This window comes from Ixodes scapularis, unplaced genomic scaffold, assembly GCF_016920785.2.
Source record: "Ixodes scapularis isolate PalLabHiFi unplaced genomic scaffold, ASM1692078v2 PGA_scaffold12__126_contigs__length_90152505, whole genome shotgun sequence".
Lineage (NCBI taxonomy): Eukaryota > Metazoa > Arthropoda > Arachnida > Ixodida > Ixodidae > Ixodes > Ixodes scapularis.
In genome coordinates, this window is record NW_024609838.1 from 323,724 (window position 1) to 344,012 (window position 20,289).

General features: G+C 47.2%; 1 protein-coding gene across 1 annotated transcript; it reads right to left on the reverse strand.

Moving 5' to 3' along the window:
* Positions 1-6,466: 6,466 nt before the first annotated feature.
* LOC120846344 (eukaryotic translation initiation factor 2D) lies at positions 6,467-20,284 on the reverse strand. The gene is made up of 7 exons (XM_040218079.3): positions 19,986-20,284; positions 17,086-17,782; positions 15,821-16,009; positions 13,549-13,757; positions 12,503-12,592; positions 11,713-11,974; positions 6,467-6,750 (listed from the first exon to the last, which is right to left on the reverse strand). Exons 1-7 carry the CDS (start codon positions 20,039-20,041, stop codon positions 6,547-6,549), a joined length of 1,707 nt encoding a protein of 568 aa, XP_040074013.2. The 5' UTR covers positions 20,042-20,284; the 3' UTR covers positions 6,467-6,546.
* Positions 20,285-20,289: the final 5 nt, after the last annotated feature.

The following is a 20,289-nucleotide window of genomic DNA, read 5'->3' on the forward strand; positions in this document are numbered from 1 at the left end:
CGGTCTCACACTTTTGCCGCTAGGTTAGAGGCTAGCGTTTTACGAGTTGGGCTACCCTTTGAAGTACACTCTATTAAAAGGCTAGCGTGACGTCATAGTAGGCACGTGACGTCACGGAAGGCGTGCGTGCGTGTGCCGTTCGGTTTGGTAGGTTTTGGTGTTCGAGCGTGGAAAGCTCTCGCGTTGACACGTGTTATCTCGCCCTTACTGACAGCAAGTCGCTTACTTGCTTTCAATGTACTCGTGTTGTTTTTGCAACTGGACACTGGACGTTGCAACGGTATGTAATGCATTGAGATACACGTATGGAATTTGATATATTATTTAAAAAATGCTCGATTGACACTTCATGTGCCTGGTCAGAACTTAGATGTGACAGCTTGCGCGATTATTGATTTCAAATCCCTGACACGAAGTTTATCTTTGATCAGCTTTAGAGCCTGGAAAAGATACGAATGTGCTACGAGATAGCTTTTTGGCTTTTTTGGTTGCAGCTACGCAGAGTCCTCTGCATGCAGGGAGATTGCTCGGATCTGAGAGGAACCAAGATACCATTCTTAAAATTGCTTATTTTTCTTTTTTTTCTTTTTCTTTTGGGGGGGGGGGGGGAGGGGTGACGTTGTGGAGAGTCATAGTTTCTGTGCGTATCTTCTTCGTTTGCAATCATAGCATCTTAGGGTAGTCATGCCACTTCGCCATCTAAATTTTGCGTGTTTATAGGTGACCATAACTTTCTCCAAACTTTCCTTTGTCCATCCACAGGTTCAAGAATCTGTCAGCAATAGATTGGTAAATAAAATAATATATAAAAGAAAAAAAGCCCACATATCCACTCTGACTTGACACCTCGAATCTGAATGCTGACACCTTGAATAACAACTTTATCAGTAGACCGCAAGTCACGCACAAAAGCCCAGCCATTTGCACTGAATCAAAAATTTACAAAACGAAAAGTGAATTATTTTTACGAATCTTGACGCAAAGCCCAATTTTATGTTTTTGGAGACCCAAAAGTAAGAGTTCATTATCATTCAACCATAAATGTAGCTGCTGACAGCTGCATGCTAATAGCGAGTTCGTTTCACTGCACTCGTGCCCACGCGTGCCCACTCGCAGTGTGGAGCGGGTTCGTTTCAGCCGGCAAGTACTCCACGAGTGGTTGCACTCTCAGAGTTCGTTTCAGCGCTGGCACCCACGCGTGCATGCACTCGCTGCACCTAGCAAATCGGGAGTGCGCCAAAATGCAATTACGTCATGCCTCGCTCCGGCAAGGAGCGGGAGCAGACGCCGAGGGTTCGTCTCTGATAGAAATCGCGTCCCGCGGGCAACGGAATCAAATGCGAGCTTGAATTGTGAGCGTCTGCTATTTCATGAAGGGAGCAATTGACAAATCGTGCTTTATTTGCATGTTTAAGTCGCTCTGTTGCCGTACAGACGCTGAAATATACCAGTGTGTAAAGAAATGCTCAGAACAGACGCATCAGCGGCCCCCCGAGATGTTTATCACCATCCGTGTGCGGTGAAAAATTGAACATTTGTCGACAAAACTCTTCCAGCAGAAACCTGTGACTGCCTAATAAGCATCCGAGAAAGCTAAACATAGCGGCTTTACCCGAGGCTTGGGCAACATCATCATGTTTAACATTTACCTACGTCAGCTAACTTGCCCCATCGTATTTTGTTCGAGAAAGCTCGTCTCGACGCCCTCACCAAGGCTGATATCTGATCCACCTGTAATGACGATCGAAATCGAAAGTCCCACGAAAAGTTTTGCTGGATATTCCAACAGACTAGTTTTAAGCCGTACCCTTTCAGTGGTTCACGCATAATACCATGCTCAAACAGATCAAGCTTCTGCTCGGACAGCATCATCAGTTTTCTTCAGTGTAAGCGGCTATGAAGAGATCGCAACCAGCTGCTTTGTAGACAGCTGGTTGCAGATATTTACGCCGTCTGTAACTATCTGTACGACAGCGGAGTTGCTTGAAGTCATCGTAAATATAAACTACAGGTTGTAGCGACCAACGTTTGTAGATAAACGTTGGTAGTGACTGCACTCTCGCATTCCCACCCATCACTCCGAACAGAAAGGCACTAGTTTCGATTTGAGGTTGGTACCTTTTCTACAACATAGATGGCGGCAGCATCAGTTTTCTGCACTCGGTGCATTTGGCGAGTTCGTTTGAGTCCAGTTCTCCGTGGAACACTCTGCGAGTGCGCTGCATTCTGGGAGAGAACTCGAACGGTGACAGTGCGTGTGAAACAAACTTGCTATAACATACACCGGGTGTCAGAAAAAAAAAAAATTACAGTGATTTTTTTATCGCAAAAATAAACTAGGCATTGCCGAACGCTCATTCTCCGCCCAAAGGTAGCTCTAGAGGTCACAATCAGATGACAAAGTTTCAGCCCGATCTGCTACCTTAATAAAAAGTTATGATTTTCTGAAAATTTCAATGGGAAAATAGCGGCCGACGGAGTTTTCGAATATGTGGGGCTCTACAGCACCAGAAACCAAAAAATGGGCTCCATTTTCCCATTAAAATTTTCAGAAAATCAATTATAACTTTTGAATAAAATGTCGGATCGGGCTGAAACATTGGCATCTGGTTGTGACCTCTAGGGCTACCTTTGGGCGGAGAATGAGCGTTTGGCAATGCCTAGTTTATTTTTGCGGTAAACAAAAACCTGTAAAATGTTTTTTGTGACACCCTGTAGTACAAGATAAATAACCCAAGCAGCGAATTCCACTCACGTACGAGAAAATATCTTGAAGCAGCCTGTCTAAATCGTCGCATTGCTTATCACCATACGTCCCTCCAGAACAAACGGCCTCTCGTGCTGGAATTCATATTTTCTGTGCCGACGAATGATTACTACTAGTGCGTTTTTGAGTGATGTCGGACCACACAACGTATTTGATGGTGCCAGACAATTCTTTCAAACGCTCACCTTTGGCATGCGCTAGGCAGCTCATAACAACCGAGTGGTGGATGTTATGACACCAATGAAAACGCTCCATAAAATAATGACAATCTTGACAGAGCATACGTTAGCCCAGTGGTCCTCAAATGGGGGTCCGCAGACTCTTTGGGGTCCGCAAAGGCATTCTAAGGCTCCGCAAAGCCCTGTCTCATCAGTCAGGACTGGCATGAAAAGTTGTCTTTCTTTCAGATTGAGAGGTAACGTTCCGATTGTTGGGCGAGTTTTCTCGTGTGTAGAGAAGTCTGCTTCAAACTAGCCCATTGAAGGCTAGCTGCTCGCCTGTTTGTGGCGAGCATCTAGCCTTCAAACTAGCTCCTCGCCACAAACAGGGTCCTCCTTCATCTCTGGCAATCCACAGGGGTCTGCGAAACATCAATGGTTGAGAAACACTGCATTAGCCTGTCAGTCATTTGTCCGGCAAGCTTTTGTCCAGTCACCTAAGTCCACATAAGCCAGATAAAGTGCAGCTCTGTGAACATGACCCTTGCTTTTGTTTACCAAGAGCCTCTCTGATCAGACACCTTTGGGGAGGCTGTTGCTCTTACCAGCAGCATTGTCCAGATTCATAATGTAACATACAAAGTATTTAAAAAGTGCCGAATTGCAGTTCAAATCATTTGTGCACTCATTTTGAAGTCTCCAGTGGACTCCGGCAAAGGTCCGTATAAGGAATTAAGACGATAATGCAATTAATGCAAAGGTGCAAGCCCTGGAGAAGAACAAGGGGGACAAAGGACAAACTAAAATCTCCGAACACAGCTAGGTGGCTGGTGCGCGACCGAAATTGCATTAATTTCGGTCGCGCACCAATCACCTAGCTGTGTTTGGAGACTTGTGTTTGTCCTTTGTCGACTTGTTTTTTAATTACAGAAAAAAAACAAAAAAAAAAACCCTGCAGCGCCGAAAAACTTTGGCATTATAGCAGGTACAGCCCATGAATTAATACGCTCGATAAAATAAAAACAGAACACTTGAATATACAACCTGGGCTGTCAATGAAGAAAATACATAAACATCGAACATAAACAACATTAAAAATCAAGACCATTTCCTGAGATAAATGGTCCCACGTCGTCACGAATAAAAAAAGACTTTGGTAACGGGTTCCACTGAGCGATTGTGCGTGGAAAAAATGAAAACTTCTTATAATCTGTTCTACAAGAAATTTTCCTTATTTTTCTGGTACGATCCATACGATTTGAAATGTAGTTAGGTAATTTTATGTAGTTGCTTTTATCAATACCAGTCATATCATTAAAAATTGCGAGCAAGAACCTCAATCGAAAATCTTTGCACCTTGACAGTAAAGTTTCCCAACCAAGTACATTTTTAGTCTCTGTTACGCTATTGTTCTTTACTATAATTTCCTGTTACAAATCTCGCCGCACGGTTTTGAAGTTTTTCTAACTTATCTGCAAGGTACTTTTGATGGGGATCCCACAAAACACACGCATATTCCAGTGTAGGTCTTACCAAACAGCAATAGGCAGTCTCTTTTAGTTTCTGTGGAGCACCGCGTAAATTTAGAATAAGAAAATTTAAAGTGCGGCTGGCTTTCTTAGCAGTTTCAGTGACATGAACATTAAAAGAAAGGGTGCTTGACAAGGTAATCCCCAAATATTTAACATCAGTGTTATTACTTAATCTATGACCATCAATAAAATAGCAGGATGGAACAGGGTTACGTTTCCTCCCAAAAGTGACTTGCACACACTTTTCCACATTTAAGCCCAACTCCCAAATCCTGCACCAATCCAATATTTTATCTAGGTCCGACTGCAAAAAAGCTGATTCACCAACATTGTCTACCCTACTGTACAAAACACAATTGTCCGCAAACAGCCTTATGGGCGAGTTAATGGTCGACGATATATCATTAATAAATACAAGAAATAAGAGGGGTCCCAGCACTGAACCCTGCGGCACGCCAGAAGTCACATCAACAAAATCTGAGCTGGCACCGTTTATGACGACACACTGCTTTCTCCCAGAAAGGTAATTTTCGATCCGACGGTGTATGTTCTCATCGAGGCTAAGGGAGCTCAGTTTGTGTAGCAGCAAAGGGTGAGACACTTTATCGAAAGCCTCGCGTAAATCAAGAAAGATGGCGTGCGTTTCTGCTCCCTCCTCAGCAGTTGAAACCAAGTCACGATAAAGTTCTACGAGCTGCGTGGCGCATGAGAGGCCCTTTCTGAAACCACGTTGAGTCGAAGAGAAATATCTATTTGTATCGAAATGCCTCGCAACATTACTATAAACAATATGCTTTAAAATCTCGCAACATATGCAGCTCAGTGATATGGGGCGATAATTCTCTACATTGTGTTTCGATCCGTGCTTATGGATTGGCGTAACACACGTCATCTTCCATTGACCTGGGAGTACACTTGGTTCTAGCGATTTACAAAAAATAATCTCCAAGTAACGAGACGCAACAAATGAGCATAATTTTAAAACTCTCGGTGACAAACCATCGGGACCTACAGCCTTTTTAATATCGAGCTCATCTAAGCACTTTTTTATCCCTTCTACACCGATGACGACCGGGGGCATTTGATTCACAATTTGTTCATTGAGAGGGGGGTAAGAATGAGTTCTGACGCTGGAGGCAAAAATAGACTGGAAGCCCTTCTCCAGGGATTATCGCCATTCTTGTCCAGCCCGCTTGCACCTTTGCTTTAATTTCACTAGCATCAAAACCTTAGAAATGCAGGCCCATTAGACTGGTGGCAGCTGATGAAAACCCGTTTGCTCTACTGACGTCTAACTCCAGGTTAGCTCGGTTGGCAGAGCGCTCCACTGGAAATGGAGAGGTCCCTGGTTCGATACCCGGACCAGGCGGATTTTTCAGTCACGCACCAGTCACCTAGCATGTGCTCAGAGATTTCTGTTTGTCATTTGTTCCCCTTCTCCGAGGATTATTATTGTCGTCTGTATACCCTACGGAATCCGTGTAAGGGTGAAGTCAGCTTGCCTCCATTAAACTGCAGTTCGAAGAAAAAAATGTTTTGTTCTAACACGAACGGAGGCAGCCTTTGTCGTACAAGTTTTTATCGGTGTCGTAAGTCACAACTAGGTATAGTGCCCGGAGTGCATCTCGCAGCCGGCGTATTTACCGCGTCCACAAAAGTGGCCCCTGGATTCCGCCGCTGCCCGACGACGCCACAAAAGCGTCGTGCCGTTCCCAGAGGTGGAAAGCAAGGCAGGCAAGAGGGGGAATGGCGCGACGACGGCGACCCTTGCGTGTGCCCGCCTTTTGCACCGTCATTTCGAACGCCCGACCCCCGGGTTTACGACAGCACGATGCACCGGCTTCCGCGACAGAATTCGTCGCCACTTGGGGACCGCCTTCGCCGCATGCGCGGGATGGGACGCTGAAAGTCGGGGACATGTTCCGGCCACCGTAACCGTGACCAAACACTTTGTCGACAGGCTCGCTCCTGCAGCGCTCCGGCCGTCATGGCACGATAAACCGACGGCACACGGTAGTCATTGGGTTTAATATTTTCGATGGTCAAAACGTCGGGAGGGCGTCGGGCACGGTGTGGGGGGGCGGCGGGGTCACTTGTGCGCCTTCTGCTTCTTCTTGGTGGGCGCGTTCTCGAGTCCCTTGAGGAGGCGTCTGGGAACGCCGTACGAGGGCCCCGTGAGCAGCCGCTCGAGGAACACCACCTGGTTTCCCTGAACGAGCAGCTGCAACACCTGCTTGTTGCCCCCGCGACTCACCGGGGTCAGCGACGTGCTCGCCGCGACACCCACCTGGACCTGTTGGGAGAGTGGTCGCGCAGTGGTGTTGTTAACCCTTTGAGTCCCATGCCCAAAAACACTCAAGTGTGCGCTGTTCTGTGTGTATGTGCGTGTGTTTTTAATGTGCAGTGTTATGTATGGGGAAGCATCGAAAACGGTGTTTTTTTTGTTGTTTTTTTTTGTGTCACTTTTTCTCGGCACGTACAAGATTTTATTAAGTGACCTCCGTTTCAGTTTGCTCCTTCGTTGTTGCAGAAGGCAGACCCGCGTGGTTTGACCTCGCACTTTAACGTCGAGATTTAGAAATTACTACTAATTGGCTCTGTATTCGACAACCGTGACGATAGGGAAATTACAGTTCCGAATAAAAAAAAAAGGCAGAGTAAGGCCGCTGAAAAGACGTCGAGGTGCGACTCTCTAAAGTACAGCGTCTACAAAAGCAAAACACGAGAAAAATGTCCTCGGTTGGAGGCATGCAGATACCAATTAACTTTTAGCCCATAGAACAGTCTGTATTTGATAAAGCATACGATAGGGTTACTTAAACCAAAATTTGCGTTCGGCGCGCAGGAAAAACACAAGACCCGGCACTTCAAGGGGCAAGGCCCAGATTGTGCAAGAAGCCGGGGTTTCCTACGGGATGCTTTGAAGGAGCGCTGAACTACCGAAAAAAGAAAAATGACATTTTCTTTTATGTGCATGAACAGGTCATGCATGTTGCAAAATACAGTCAAACGCCGCTACAACGAACGCTTCTACTACGAAATAGCCTGTACAACGGGCTATTTCGTTGCTTATCTGCTTTATTGGGGTCATTAAGGTGCGCAACGGATATAACGAAGTGACGTGTATAACGAAGAATTATCGCAGTCCCACACGCTTTGTTATACAGGCGTTTGACTGTATACAAATCGCTAGAGCAAAGGTTTAGGGTATTTGCAACATAAAACATACCTACTATCTAGGAGAAAGGGTCGTCCATAACATTGTCAAAAGATTTCGCAAGCCAGGAAAGAATGGTGCTCGAAAAAAATGGAAATATACGGAAATGTCAAACGTTCCACGGCTATTCGACAGATGGCACCACTTTGTCCTCTCGTCTTCAGAGATCACGGGAGGTCTTAAGGCATACGGTTAGGCTGTACTAGAACTGGGAGGTGTGCCGACCGCGTCAGCTTCACTGGCTGGGTGTCGTGTGCTCCAATTCTGCCGCAGGGGCCTTGGGTGGTGCTGCCAGTCGCAGCAAGGCCGGGAGGCCGTTCGGGCAGCATTTTGCGAGGCTGGCTTGGGGCGTGTTGGCGTGACTATTTTTGTTTTGTGTCGTAAATGAAGCGATACAATATTGTGTGGCTGCAAGCTGTTCCGAGGAGACAAGGGACTCGCAACAATGTCAAAAACTCTGGAAAAAAAAAAAAAAAGACAGTTTGGTGGTGTTTTTTATTGGGACGCAACACGGGTTACAAAACATGCAAAAAGAAGCACTCCTTGTTTCGGGTGCCGAGCAACGGCTCTCTGTTCGCAGAACGGGATCGGATCCCAAGAACAAATTCTACTGTGCCGTGCTATTGCATTTCTTTCTAAAGGGAAAAACTAAACTGCTTAAAAAATAGAAGTCTTGCAAGAATGTGTGACCTGCATGACATGTGAGAGAAAAATTTTTCCAAGTGGGATTTCTCTTTAATGAAGACAGCAGTTTAGGTTGCTCCATTTATCTTGCCAGTTTTGGTGTTTATTTTCGTATCATGCACGCTCTCACTCGATGAGATCACCTCAGACATTTCCTGGTCTGTAAGCTTTGCTTGAGAGTGCAGAATTCAAGGAAAGCTTGGGTTCATTAAATCATGCTACATAAAAAGATGCATTGACACCGGGACAAAAACGATGGGTATTTAAAGCGGTTCCAAATGTACAGCTGCCGAAAAAAAATATTTAAAAGAGCTTCGACAATAAAGTGGAGAGGAAAGCATTGCATATCATATCATACTCAAAACTGGCTCTCTTAATGCTGGCATGTTCGAGTAAAAGTTCAAGTTTATTGCCCTCGAGGACATTCCTAGGAATGTATTACACGAGGGGAAGTGCATAAAAACGGTCCGAAACACTTTCGCAGTTTTTCTTTTAGATGAAACTCCGGCGAAATATCGATGGTCATTGATTTTTATAAAATTTTCACCGTCTATCCACCTGTGAGTATGTCTACAAAATGTTTAATAAAAAGATTAATTTTCTTTCGAGAACATGAATTTTGGAGTTTACGCGTATACCTCCGAATGACTCGCTGCCGCTCCACTGGCAACAACGAGCAGGGTCACTCGTGACGTCGGACGTATCCGAGAGCAGATGACGTTCTCTACTCCAGGGCGTTGTGCGCTGCAGTGACAGTGAATGTCCGTGGTTTTGCAAATTGCGTTTGGTTTAGGCTGTTTGCAGCATGCGATGGAGGGGGAAGGGGGATTTGTTATTGTCTGCGGGTACAATAACACCACAACGAAATTCAGCAAAGTGACACCTTATCGGTTTCCGACCGAGAAGTCCATCTGCGAGAGAAGTGGGTTCGGGCAGTCCGATGCGAACGCCGGCTCCTAGCGTTTGTGTCGTGCTAAAAGACGGATCGCGCCTTGCTAGCAAATGAAACCTTCCGTGCCATTCTACTTTGAAGCGGCATTCGAGTTCACACGTTGGCAAATCGCGAATGTAGCCCCCACGGGAGGCATTCTCAGAGGCGATACCGGCTGATTGAATACGAACGGAAAATCGTCCGAAATCTCGTGCTGAAAATCTGAAAACATTTGCTGGTCATTGCTCGACTAAGACAAGCTTGATGAATCGAAGTCCCTTATTTCCCACGGACGATCGTGACGGCCTTCTGACTGCTTGTCATGTCAGATGTCAGACGTTTATACAACATCTGACATCACAATATTGCAGATCAGTAAAGTTGCAGGCTAGTTTCAGTTTCAGTTACCTATATTGAATTTATACAATTAAAAATTACACTAGACTCTTATTAATTCAAACTCCAGGAAGCCACGAATTTTGTCTGAATTATCGGAAGTATGAATTGTCAGAAATTGATCTAAATACGAAACAAGTAAAATTATGTTAAAAAACGAGCGTGTTGGTAAATACTTAAACAACCGGAAAGAATAAACACCAATTCGGGACGCAAACAGACGATACAACTCTTCGTCTGTTTGCGTCCCGAATATGTGTTTATTCTTTCCGGTTGTTTAAAATTATGATTTGCCACATGAATACACATACAAAGCAGGTATTTGATGATTTCCTCTACATAAGCCTACGGACCATAAACAGGTATGCCACGCATGAAACATTCGAGAAATGTACGACAAGTTTATTTATCCCTCAGAAATGTTGTCTATCATGGTCTGTTTAGACGGCACATGACAGCTCAAAACAGAATTAACTTTGTTCATCGGGCCAAAAAGTTGTCTAATGTAAACTATTAGACAGGGAACACATGTGCGATTCGTGGCACTTTTCATGACAACTTGCGCGGACGGTGTGACTTAGACCTATGCCATGCCGCCACGTCTCAGCGTCCGCACAAGTTGCAGTGAAAATTTCCACGTGGTGCCCGTTTTCATAGCTTATGTGCGCCCTGCTTGAGCCCCGTTAAGTGCACTTCTCACCGGGCATCGGTGCACTGCGGAGAAGCACCACCCGCGGAAGCAAGCTCTGTGGGTGTTGCCTTTTTGCAGTGCACCGGTGCTCGGAAAGAAGCGCACTCAACGAGGGTGCGGGAACAAAAAGTATGAATTACACGAAAACACAGTTCAAATTAAGTGGCTTATGAATACATTAAAAACATAGGAGGACAACCACAATTTTTTAATTTGTTTGAATTAACCAGAAGTATGAAATATCCGAGTTTGAACCATCACGAGCTTACTGTATTTTTTAGGCATATTTTTAGGGAAATTTACTTGCTGCTCTAGGCTCAGTTTATTGCGCTCTTTGAGAAAATATTTTAAGTTGAAAACTTTCAAATTGACGACGGAGCCCCCCTTTTAAGCACTGTCTTGGCACATGTGAGCAACCCATTGATGCAAACACTCCCTATTAACTGAATTACTGTTTACAAGGCCTGTAGGCTCCTGCACTGTCTTATCGCATCAAGCCAAGACTGGGAAGGGTTCCTCGGCAGCCATGACAGGTAAATGGGGATTCCTCAAAACTCGAGAGTTGGAGAAGCCGTGACTTAGACTTCGTTTGTATTAAAAAAGTGAAAGCCGCTTACAACTCCATGTAACGCCGAATTAGAGCGCAGTTCTTGAGGAGGAGGAGGGAAGGGTACTGGGGGGGGGGGGGGGGGGGTTCAACTAACCAGGGGGGGTCACGTGACCCCCCCCAATGCCGAAGATGTCATCGGTGACGATGACGATGCAGATACCGATGACGTCATTAGTGACGTCACTGATGACTTCACCGGTGATGATGACGATGCGAATGTCGGTGACGTCATCAGTGACGTCACTGATGACGTCATCAGTGATGATGACGATGACGATGCGGATGCCGGTGACGACATCAGTGACGTCACTGATGACGTCATCAGTGATGATGACGGTGCGGATGTCGGTGACGTCATTAGTGACGTCACTAATGACGTCATCAGTGATGATGACGATGACAATGTGGATGCCGGTGACGTCATCAGTGACGATGACGTCATCGGGGGTCACGCGACATTGGCGGGGGTCACGTGACCTCGGGGAGTCACGTGACTTCGGGGGGTCACGTGACCTTGGGGGGGGGGGGGGGGTCACGTGCCCCCCACGAGGTCACGTGACCCCGGTGGGGGGCTCGCGCGGTGCATTATGGGACATTTCCCATAATGCACCGCGCGGTTACGCCGACGGCGACGGCGACGCCGCTCAAGCCGGAAACGGGCCCCTAAAAGCTGCGCTTTAAAACACACTATAATGTCCCCACTTATTAAGAAAATAAAAAGCTCACCTCGTGCGCGAGACGCTGGGGGTCGATGCCGTAAGTCTCGAGTCCCTCGACTAGGGTGACCTTCTTGTTTCCCGTTCGCTGCGCCACCGTGATGGCGATGGGTGCCAGGGCGCCCCGGTGCACGACGGGCTCCCGCCCTGGCAGGCGCACCTCGTGCGCAAACTGCATGCGCGACATGACCCGGCTGCCGAGCTCTTCCCAGCTGAGACGCAGTTCCGACGTCCCCGCAACGTCCGACAACGTCGGGTCCATCTGCACCATCCTGCGAGAAGTTGCCGCGACAAAGTTGATGGCAGAGCGTAATGGTGGCTGCAGCGGTTTTCGCTTATTTGCCTCAAAGGCATGCTTCATTTCATTCCAAGTCAGACCGATGACAAAAGGGAACGCAAGAATCTGACTACCAGGAATGCCTTTCTTTCTTTCTTTCTTTCTTTCGAGATTTAGGCACCAAAACACGCACACTCAAGTATCCACATGAAACCTTTTTGTCCAGTTTTTCTATCTGAAACAACTTGTTTTTGAATCCATTTTTTCAAAGAAAGAGGCGTCGTGACATTATTCTGGACAAAATGTGGCGTGACTGCGAAAAAAACTCCGTAGCCTCTTTTTGTGTTTGGACTTCCGTCGTTCTGTCCGACGATGCACCTTGCACATACTTTTCGAAACGGTGGCACAGGACGTGAGCAACACGAATCCTTCCAAGTCACAACTTGGACTTACCTAGTCTGTTCCCCGTACGCCCCCAAAACGCTGCCTCCATCGAACGTCGAGACACTGACGTGGCTCTTACCTCTTATCTGTCGGATCCTGGAGTTCGTTCTCTTTGACGTAGTTCCGCAAGACCGCCCGCACATCTTCAGGTGCCAAGGCATCCCCTTTGCTGTTGGAGAGCCAGAAAGGGTGCGTCGAACATGGCGGAAAACGGAACACGACCACCATATATATAGAAGTAATAACTAATTGCCGCCAAGCAAGAGTGTGTTCATTTGTTTTCTAATGTGGAGTAATTGGTTGAAAATATCAATTTTCTTTTTTTTTAGACTGCATGACTGTTACATTCACAGTGTGAATCGTGGTGTTTCTCAAAAGCAAACCAATCTCATGTCTAGGCTGCATTTGCTACATAAATATAGTTGCAGATAACTCAAACTAACATGCAGGTCCCATCCTATGCGTCTATTGGGAGGAAACTTCTGGTAACTCAAACTTTACTTTATTCAAACGAATGTTCGGTCCCCTCGACTTCAAATCAACGAGATTTGACCGTACAGTAAAACCTCGTTATAACAAAGTTGAAGGAGCGGTCGTAGTTATTTCATTATAACCATTAGTTTGTTATAGCCAATGTCCAGTTCTCCATACTATTAGCAAGCAAGGGGAATTATGATTGCTTTGTTATATCCATTAGTTTGTTATATCCCATTTTGTTATAACGAGGTTTTACTGTATATCGGGTCAGGCAAGCAAACGACATGCATAAAGACCAATCATCCAGTTCAAAAATTTTTCATTAGGTGAATCAAATTTTCGATTTCGGTCAAAACAAAAAATCGGAGGGTTTTGACGTACTGACTTTGCAAAAAGCATGTGTCAAACACCATCAAAAGGCTGAAGGTTACTTTCGACTACCTGGGGATCTTTTCTGACAAGCAGCCGAAATCGCAGTTACATGGCACCTACTCCGCAATGAGCCTTCGTCTTGATGGGGCAAAAGGTCCTCGTCAAATCCATGTCAGCTATAGTACGACTGATTGCACTCTCTTCCAGAAACGAGTCTCCCCCCCCAACTACGCACCCCATACATGGGCACAGGGTAATCGGGAACGCAGGACGCACCTGCATTTGGGAAAGAGGGGCTTCACGGCTGCCGTGACCGTCCTGAGCTCGCGCACTTGGGGAAAGGTGTAGCCGGCCTCTTCCTGCGAGTCCGGAGCAGGCTCCGGAAGCGCGAGGTTACAACCCGTGCGGAGCCGCGGGTGTTCCCTCTGCACCGAGACGATGCTCTGCACCCCGGGGCTGGACTCTCGCACCACCAGCAGTCCTTCCTGTGGCCGAGGCACCGAGGGCATCAACGTACGCGGGAGGCAAGTCAACCGAAACGCGTCCCTCGGTCCGCAAGAAGGGGAGCTCGCCTAAGAGGAGAGTTGCGGCGAGAGATCACGTGCGCTACGAAGAACATTGTATTCCATTCTGGTACGTGAATGGCAGACACGAGGGAAAATAGCTGTATAACAGCTTGACGGAGCCCCTTGCAGTTTCCTACGGATGACATTAAAGTATGCACAGCAGCAGCATAAACTCGACGGAGCACATAACACGAAATAAACCGCTTTCTGCTAATTCATTCGTTAATTTCTTTAACTCATCATGCAAACCTTTCGGTGCAATTGAAAGGAGGTCGACATTATTGTTTAGGAAAGCATTTGGAGTAGTAGGGACAAGCTCCACCCCCGCGGCTGTTCGCACTTCTGCAGGGAAGAAGCGTCTCGGCCGTGGGCTCTTCGTTCGTTGGAGCGAGTCTGTTAGTTTTAGCTTGATAAAAGTAATGTAATTCTCGAGGTGTGTCCTTTCCCCTTTTTCGAAGGCCAAGTTGCCATTCGTAAGGAGCTGGAGCATTTCCAAAAGCCACGAAAAAGGGAAGAAAGTCGTTAGGAGGACTAGAAGGCGCCGCCGGCGTGTAGAGTCAAAAACAAGCCCTTTGCATTTTCCCACTACTGTATACAACAGGGGTGGCCAGGCTGACCCGGAGCCGCAAAGTGAACCACAAAACTTTTAAGAGCCACCGAAAAAGGAGGGGGGGGGGGGGGTGAAACAAACACCGATGCCTTGTTATCCCCCAAAAGCATAAAAAAGCAGCTCGAGGGTCAGAACTGCAAGCCGGTAAAAATAACAGTGAGAATGTTCCTGGTCCTTTGTCAACTTGAACATAACGTTTGTGACTAGTGGAAGCTATGCATGAGGTCAACCCGGGCTTCCGCGACCTTCGACAAGAAACGATGTGGAGGGAACCTCCGTTACCTAACGGGCACAAGTATCACGAGCGAGTGCCAAAGGCCGCGAGACAGAACATTCCCTTGACCCCAAGCCAAAGTGCATGCATGTCTCGACAGTCCCTGTCCTTGATGCCTTTCGGGTCCGGCAAACTCTCTCGAATAATGAAAGAAACGGGATCTGTGGAAACATACGAGCGAAAAGCGCTTCGACTGTACGTATGGGGGCACAAGGCTGCCAAACCGCATGCTGTTCTTTATTCTGAAATCCTTTCCATTTTCCGGGGGAAACGCGGAAAGGGGTGAGGGGGGGTCTCCTCACGAGGGATCCGCGAGCTATTTTGTGGGCAGCGAAATTTCGCAACACGGAGTAATTCACTATGCATTCATTGCCATGGAGTGACATATTTGCGAACCTCTATCAATTCAAGCGCAATTTTACAGGTCACCAAGTTTGTGTTAACTAAATTGTTTACGATATGCCCTTTTGACAGTGCTCGCTGCTTCGATGTCAAAGTACCCTTTGCACAAGAAGCGGATGAACTTGCTTGCCGTAATGACAGATTACTGTCATCTCCCGCCCGGACTTGCTCAGGCTAAAGTCACTGGATGCTGGGAAAGTAGTGCCGTTGCCTTCCCTGCCTGCTACCACGACACAAGCAGATACTAACATACAGACAAGCAAAACTCGCAAGGCAATTGGCTGAATGGTGCCTGTTGCCATGGCAATCGCCATTTCGGTCCTTTCAAATCTTCGCAAGGGTCGTAACGAACCATTCACACCAAGATCCCGGTGGAGCGACATTACCGTGAAGGCGTTCCTCGCCAGTAGATCTCTTACAATGATACTGTCCTTTGTGCATTATTTCTCGACAAGAAAATTATGTTTCAATGCCGCCAAGTGCGCCGCATGTGGTGGCAGTGCGAAAATGTGCACTTGTTTCGCTGGTGTGCGAATAACTAAATCTCTGTGTACAAGAAATGTCTTTATAGTCATTGCGAATTTTGATCAGTTCACTAAGACTGCAGAGCTAATGTAGAAACTGTTCAGTCCGTGAACCAAAATGGTGACCGTACAACTTTCCCAGGATCCAATGAGTTTAGTTAAAGCGACCCACGTTTTGGAGGTGTGCCAGGTAGGAGGACAGCTTCTTGTGGGATGTCCTCTTGAGGTCCAGGAAGCGTCCTGGGGGACAGCGGGGAAGGACGTGGGTGCTGTACAGGGTGCTCGCCAGCACGGGGAGGGCCAGCTTGGAACGCAGTGCCGACAGCATGCAGCTCTCCAGGAGAACATCCATGGCCTCCACCTGGCAAGAAAGCTCGCAGGATCACTGGACAGCCATTTTTAATACTTCGTCCCATCTGATAACAAGTCAGAGATACCGGACAATTCACTTCACATCTGAATTACATTCACCAGAGAAAGTCTACTACACATCTGAACATGCTTATGGGATATTCTGACGTCGTGAGGACGTCTCTAGAACTACATATGCTGCCAAGGAAATGGTATGCATATTTGGAGAACCACATCTCCAGTCCCTCGGGCATTGGAACAATGTTTACGGGAGATAGGTCCTTGGACGTCTGAATGTCTATGTGACATTCTAGTGTCCTGAGGACACCCACAAAACTATATTTGCTTCAGAGAAATGGTTATGTGCACACACAGCGAATCACATCTCTAGTTTCCTGGACATCCAAGGAATGTCTCTGGGAGATGGTCCCGTGAATGTCTGAACGTTTATGGGATATTTTATGTCCCGAGGATGTCCACGGCCGTAGTTCCTTGCCCAAGTGCAGTGAACCACATCTCCAATTTCCTGGACATCCAAACATAGTTTAAGGGACATAGACGCCGGGACGTGTCTGAAACAATACTTATGGAACAATCCAATGTCCTGAGGACGACAACAGAGCCATATTTGCTGTTAGGAAAATGGTTGTGTGCGTATACAGCAAACTGCACCTCCAGTTGGTTGCACTCCCCCGGAACGAGTCGTATAAGCAGCTTATATGCAAGAAATAAGCAGGTTAAACATCCGAATGTCAGCAGCCGTATGCTGCATAATACGCAATTTACTCGCAACGCAAGGTTTAGCTCAATGAACGGCATGGAACCCAAGTGCCAGTTTCATTACAATCTTGATCCAACAGTGACAGAACAGTGATTTGTAGTTCCAGGTGCAGAACTGTAAACTAACATCAGTAAAACATTACTGTTATGAGTTGTTGAGATGGCTAGACGCAACTTTGCAATGCACCAAGTTGGCTCTGCTTGCGAAACAGTACACAGACCTCATTGCAGTTCAAGATCCACAAACAAAGAGACCTCTCCACACACCACGATCTAAAGAACTGACACTACGACACAACCACCCACCGAGTCCACGGGCGCCTCGGCAACCTCGGGCGTCTTGGCCGCCTCGGGCACAAAGTCCGTCAGGGTAGTGTCCGTTCTCAAACTCTCCGCAAGCTTCGAAGTGTCCGAACCCTCTGTCGGGCAAGGTGACTCCGCCTCCTCTCCGGAGCCACAGCCCTCCTCCTCGCCCTCTTCTGTGGATCGCTCGCTCTTCGGCAAAGTCCGCTTGCTCCCGTGCGCCCAGAGGTAATCCCCGTAGACGTGCGCCACGGCGACGGCTTTGCCGCGTCGCTGCGGACCCATCAGACTTTCCGGAGCGACGAGCAGCGATCCGACGGCCACCGCGAACTCGCCGGAGTTGGACAGCCGCACCGCGATCGGATCGCCGGGCCTTGCCCGGACAAAGTCCTCACTGTAGGCTCCGATGCCAGGAGCCATCAGGTCGGCGCCACCGGAGAGCCGCTCCAGCACTGCGTCCCAGGTGGTGAGGTAGGGGAGCAGCGACGGGACGCACCAGAGTGCATAGACGGTGGGTAAGAGGCCGTCGTCTTGCTCGAAGAACATGGGTTCGTTGGCAAGGCAGTAGGCGATGACGGCGTCTCCGGCGTGGCACATGAGTTTGAGCTGGAAGAGGTCTTCCTTCGGAGGGCAGAGCGCGTCGAGTTCGACGGCAGAGAGCTGCGGGAACTGAGCCTCGATCTGGGACCGTAGCTTCTTTCTGAAACGTAAAGAATGTTTGAAGTAGGACTCAAAGAAAAGAATAATTTGTTTGTTTTTTCCTTCCAAATTTCAAGCTTAAGGTTGCATTTCGCTATTCAAAGAAAGACATGGTGTACTTAATTGCATGCAGAAGCAGTTTGTTGAACCAGAAATTTTAATTTACACTCTAAATAAAATTTTTAATTGATTGTTTCAATTGCGATTGTGCAGCCTGTTACACAATCATCATTGTTGTTTATTATTATTATTATTATTAATTATTTAATTAATTAATTATTAATATTAATTGGAGATTATTAATCTCCAAACACCTAGCTGTGTTTGGAGATTTGTGTTTGTCCTTTGTCCCTCTTGTTCCCCTTCTCCAGGGATTATTTTCGTCATCATTGTTGTTGTGATAATAATGCAACTAATGCGAAGGTGCAAGCGAGTTGGACAAGAATAACAATAATAATCCCTGGAAAAGGGGAACAAGGGGGACAAAGAAAAAACACAAACCTCCAAACACAGCTATGTGATTGGTGCGTGACTGAAAAAATCCGCCTGACCCTGCTATCGATCCAGGGACCTCTCCATTTTTTATAGCAGGCTACAGGTCAAGAAGGTAGCGGCAAATGCCCCTCAAAGAGAATCATACATCCCTCCGCCACCTCCACATCCAATAGCGTCCCATCGTTTCCGTGACGTCGCGGCTAATGCGCGAGGAGGGTCTTGCCTTTCTGTACATATTTGCTTTATCTTTCGACTTTTACTTAGCATTGTGGAAGCCACGAGAGGGAGATTAGAGTTCTCCCCCACCGACGGAAACAAATACGACTTTCGAGGATTAGGTTCCCCCACCGATGGATACAAGGGTCGCTTTCTTAAAAAGTGGGATCGGAGACAAGTTGGCATCGCTCTGTACTGTAGCCAAAACCTATCCATTGAAGGGGAACAAGGAGCGTTTTCAGTGAACTCTTCTTTCGACTGCGGAGGGATTTGAAACGGGCGCATCACGCTTGTGGGAGGAGCTTCTCCTACCTTCTTGACTTGTAACCGACTATAGTCGTGCACCAGTTACCTGGCTGTGTTTAGAGATTTGCATTTGTCCTTTGTCCCCCTTCTCCAGTGACATAGCCAGTAATTTTTTTTTTTTTGGGGGGGGCTAAGGTGGCTGGGATGTCCATGACTTGGGGTGCGGAGAGGGGGAAGGCGGGTCAAAATGCATGTGTATAGGGTCGGCTGGATTTTGAGGGAGAATGCTGAAGCCCCATGAACCTCAGTATTGATGTCGCTCGCCTGTATTAAGGCGGAGCCTCCCGAGGGGGCGGGACCTCCTCCTCCAGGGGAATAATGGGGGCGCGCGTTAATTCATCCCCTCGTGCTGCGCTTACGCCGCTCTGCGGCGACAGCCTGCGGTGGCTAATTACAAAAATGTGAAACCATTTGGCCCACCCGTAAACAACGCTACGCGGTGCCCTACTATTTGCTAAAGTGTCATTCAATGAACTGCCCCCTCAATAGGCTCTGCCTTATTACAGGAGAGCGACATCAAAGCCTAAACCCCCCCCCCTTGGCTACGCCACTGGCTCTACTGACGTCTAATTCCTGGCTAACTCGGTTGGTAGAGCACTCCACTGGGAATGGAGAGATCTCTGGTTTGATACCAGGACCAGGCGGATTTTTTCAGTCGCGCACCAGTGACCTAGCTGTGCCTGGGAATCTGTGTTCGCCCTTCGTCCCCCTTCGCCAAAATGTGTTAAAATTATTTAAAAAGGCTGAAGCTCCAGAGTTCGTAACCTTTTTTAAGGAAAACAATTTTGCTACTCTGGATCGTAATACAATATATTCGAGGGGCGAATGTCGTATAAAACCGGGTTTTACCCAGACACGAAGCATTGCATTCACAAATATGCGCAAATCGTCACCGACTGTGAAAGGACTTCTACTTGCGATCCAACACGTACTTATGCGATGACTAGCGATGTCAGCTTTAAAATTATGAAGTATTATTTGAGCTTGCCTATTTTTTAGCGCCCGTATGGCGCATGTCAGACGACGTTGTACCGGAGCAAGAGATATTCGGCTACCGATGAAGACGATCAGATCGTAGTAAATATTTGTACAGCGATCGCATATTACAGGCAGCAGAAATTTCGTGATGAGACGATCTGCTTTAGTTCGATTTAAACCTACGGGTTGCAGATGTGTGGTGTACATACCGGTCAGAATTCTTGAGTCGAACATTCGACTTGATCCTGAATTGCTTCACGAACATGATCGCTCCTCAGCTGCCACCGAAGGACCGAAATTAGACCGGATGCTACGATCCCTAATAAATAAAACCGGGGAAAAATAAATGAGGAGATAGCCGAGAAGTCAATTAGACGTCCCGAAGAGTCACGAGCGTCCCTCCTACTTCCTTTCAGGAGAATCACGGGGAAATTGGTAAGCTAATCCAGCACGAAAATTGCGAACCAGCCATATTTCGGTTTTGCGGCCTGGCACTTGGCTTGGATTTGTGCT

Bases quoted from the DNA above. Each gene is read 5' to 3' on its own strand.
- LOC120846344 (XM_040218079.3), bottom strand. From the start codon at position 20,041: ATGTTCGTGAAGCAATTCAGGATCAAGTCGAATGTTCGACTCAAGAAT. The intron at 16,010-17,085 runs GTGGGTGGTTGT...CTTTCTTGCCAG, and splicing joins CCGAGGCGCCCGTGGACTCG to GTGGAGGCCATGGATGTTCT. The intron at 6,751-11,712 runs GTGAGCTTTTTA...CTCTCCCAACAG, and splicing joins CCCAGCGTCTCGCGCACGAG to GTCCAGGTGGGTGTCGCGGC.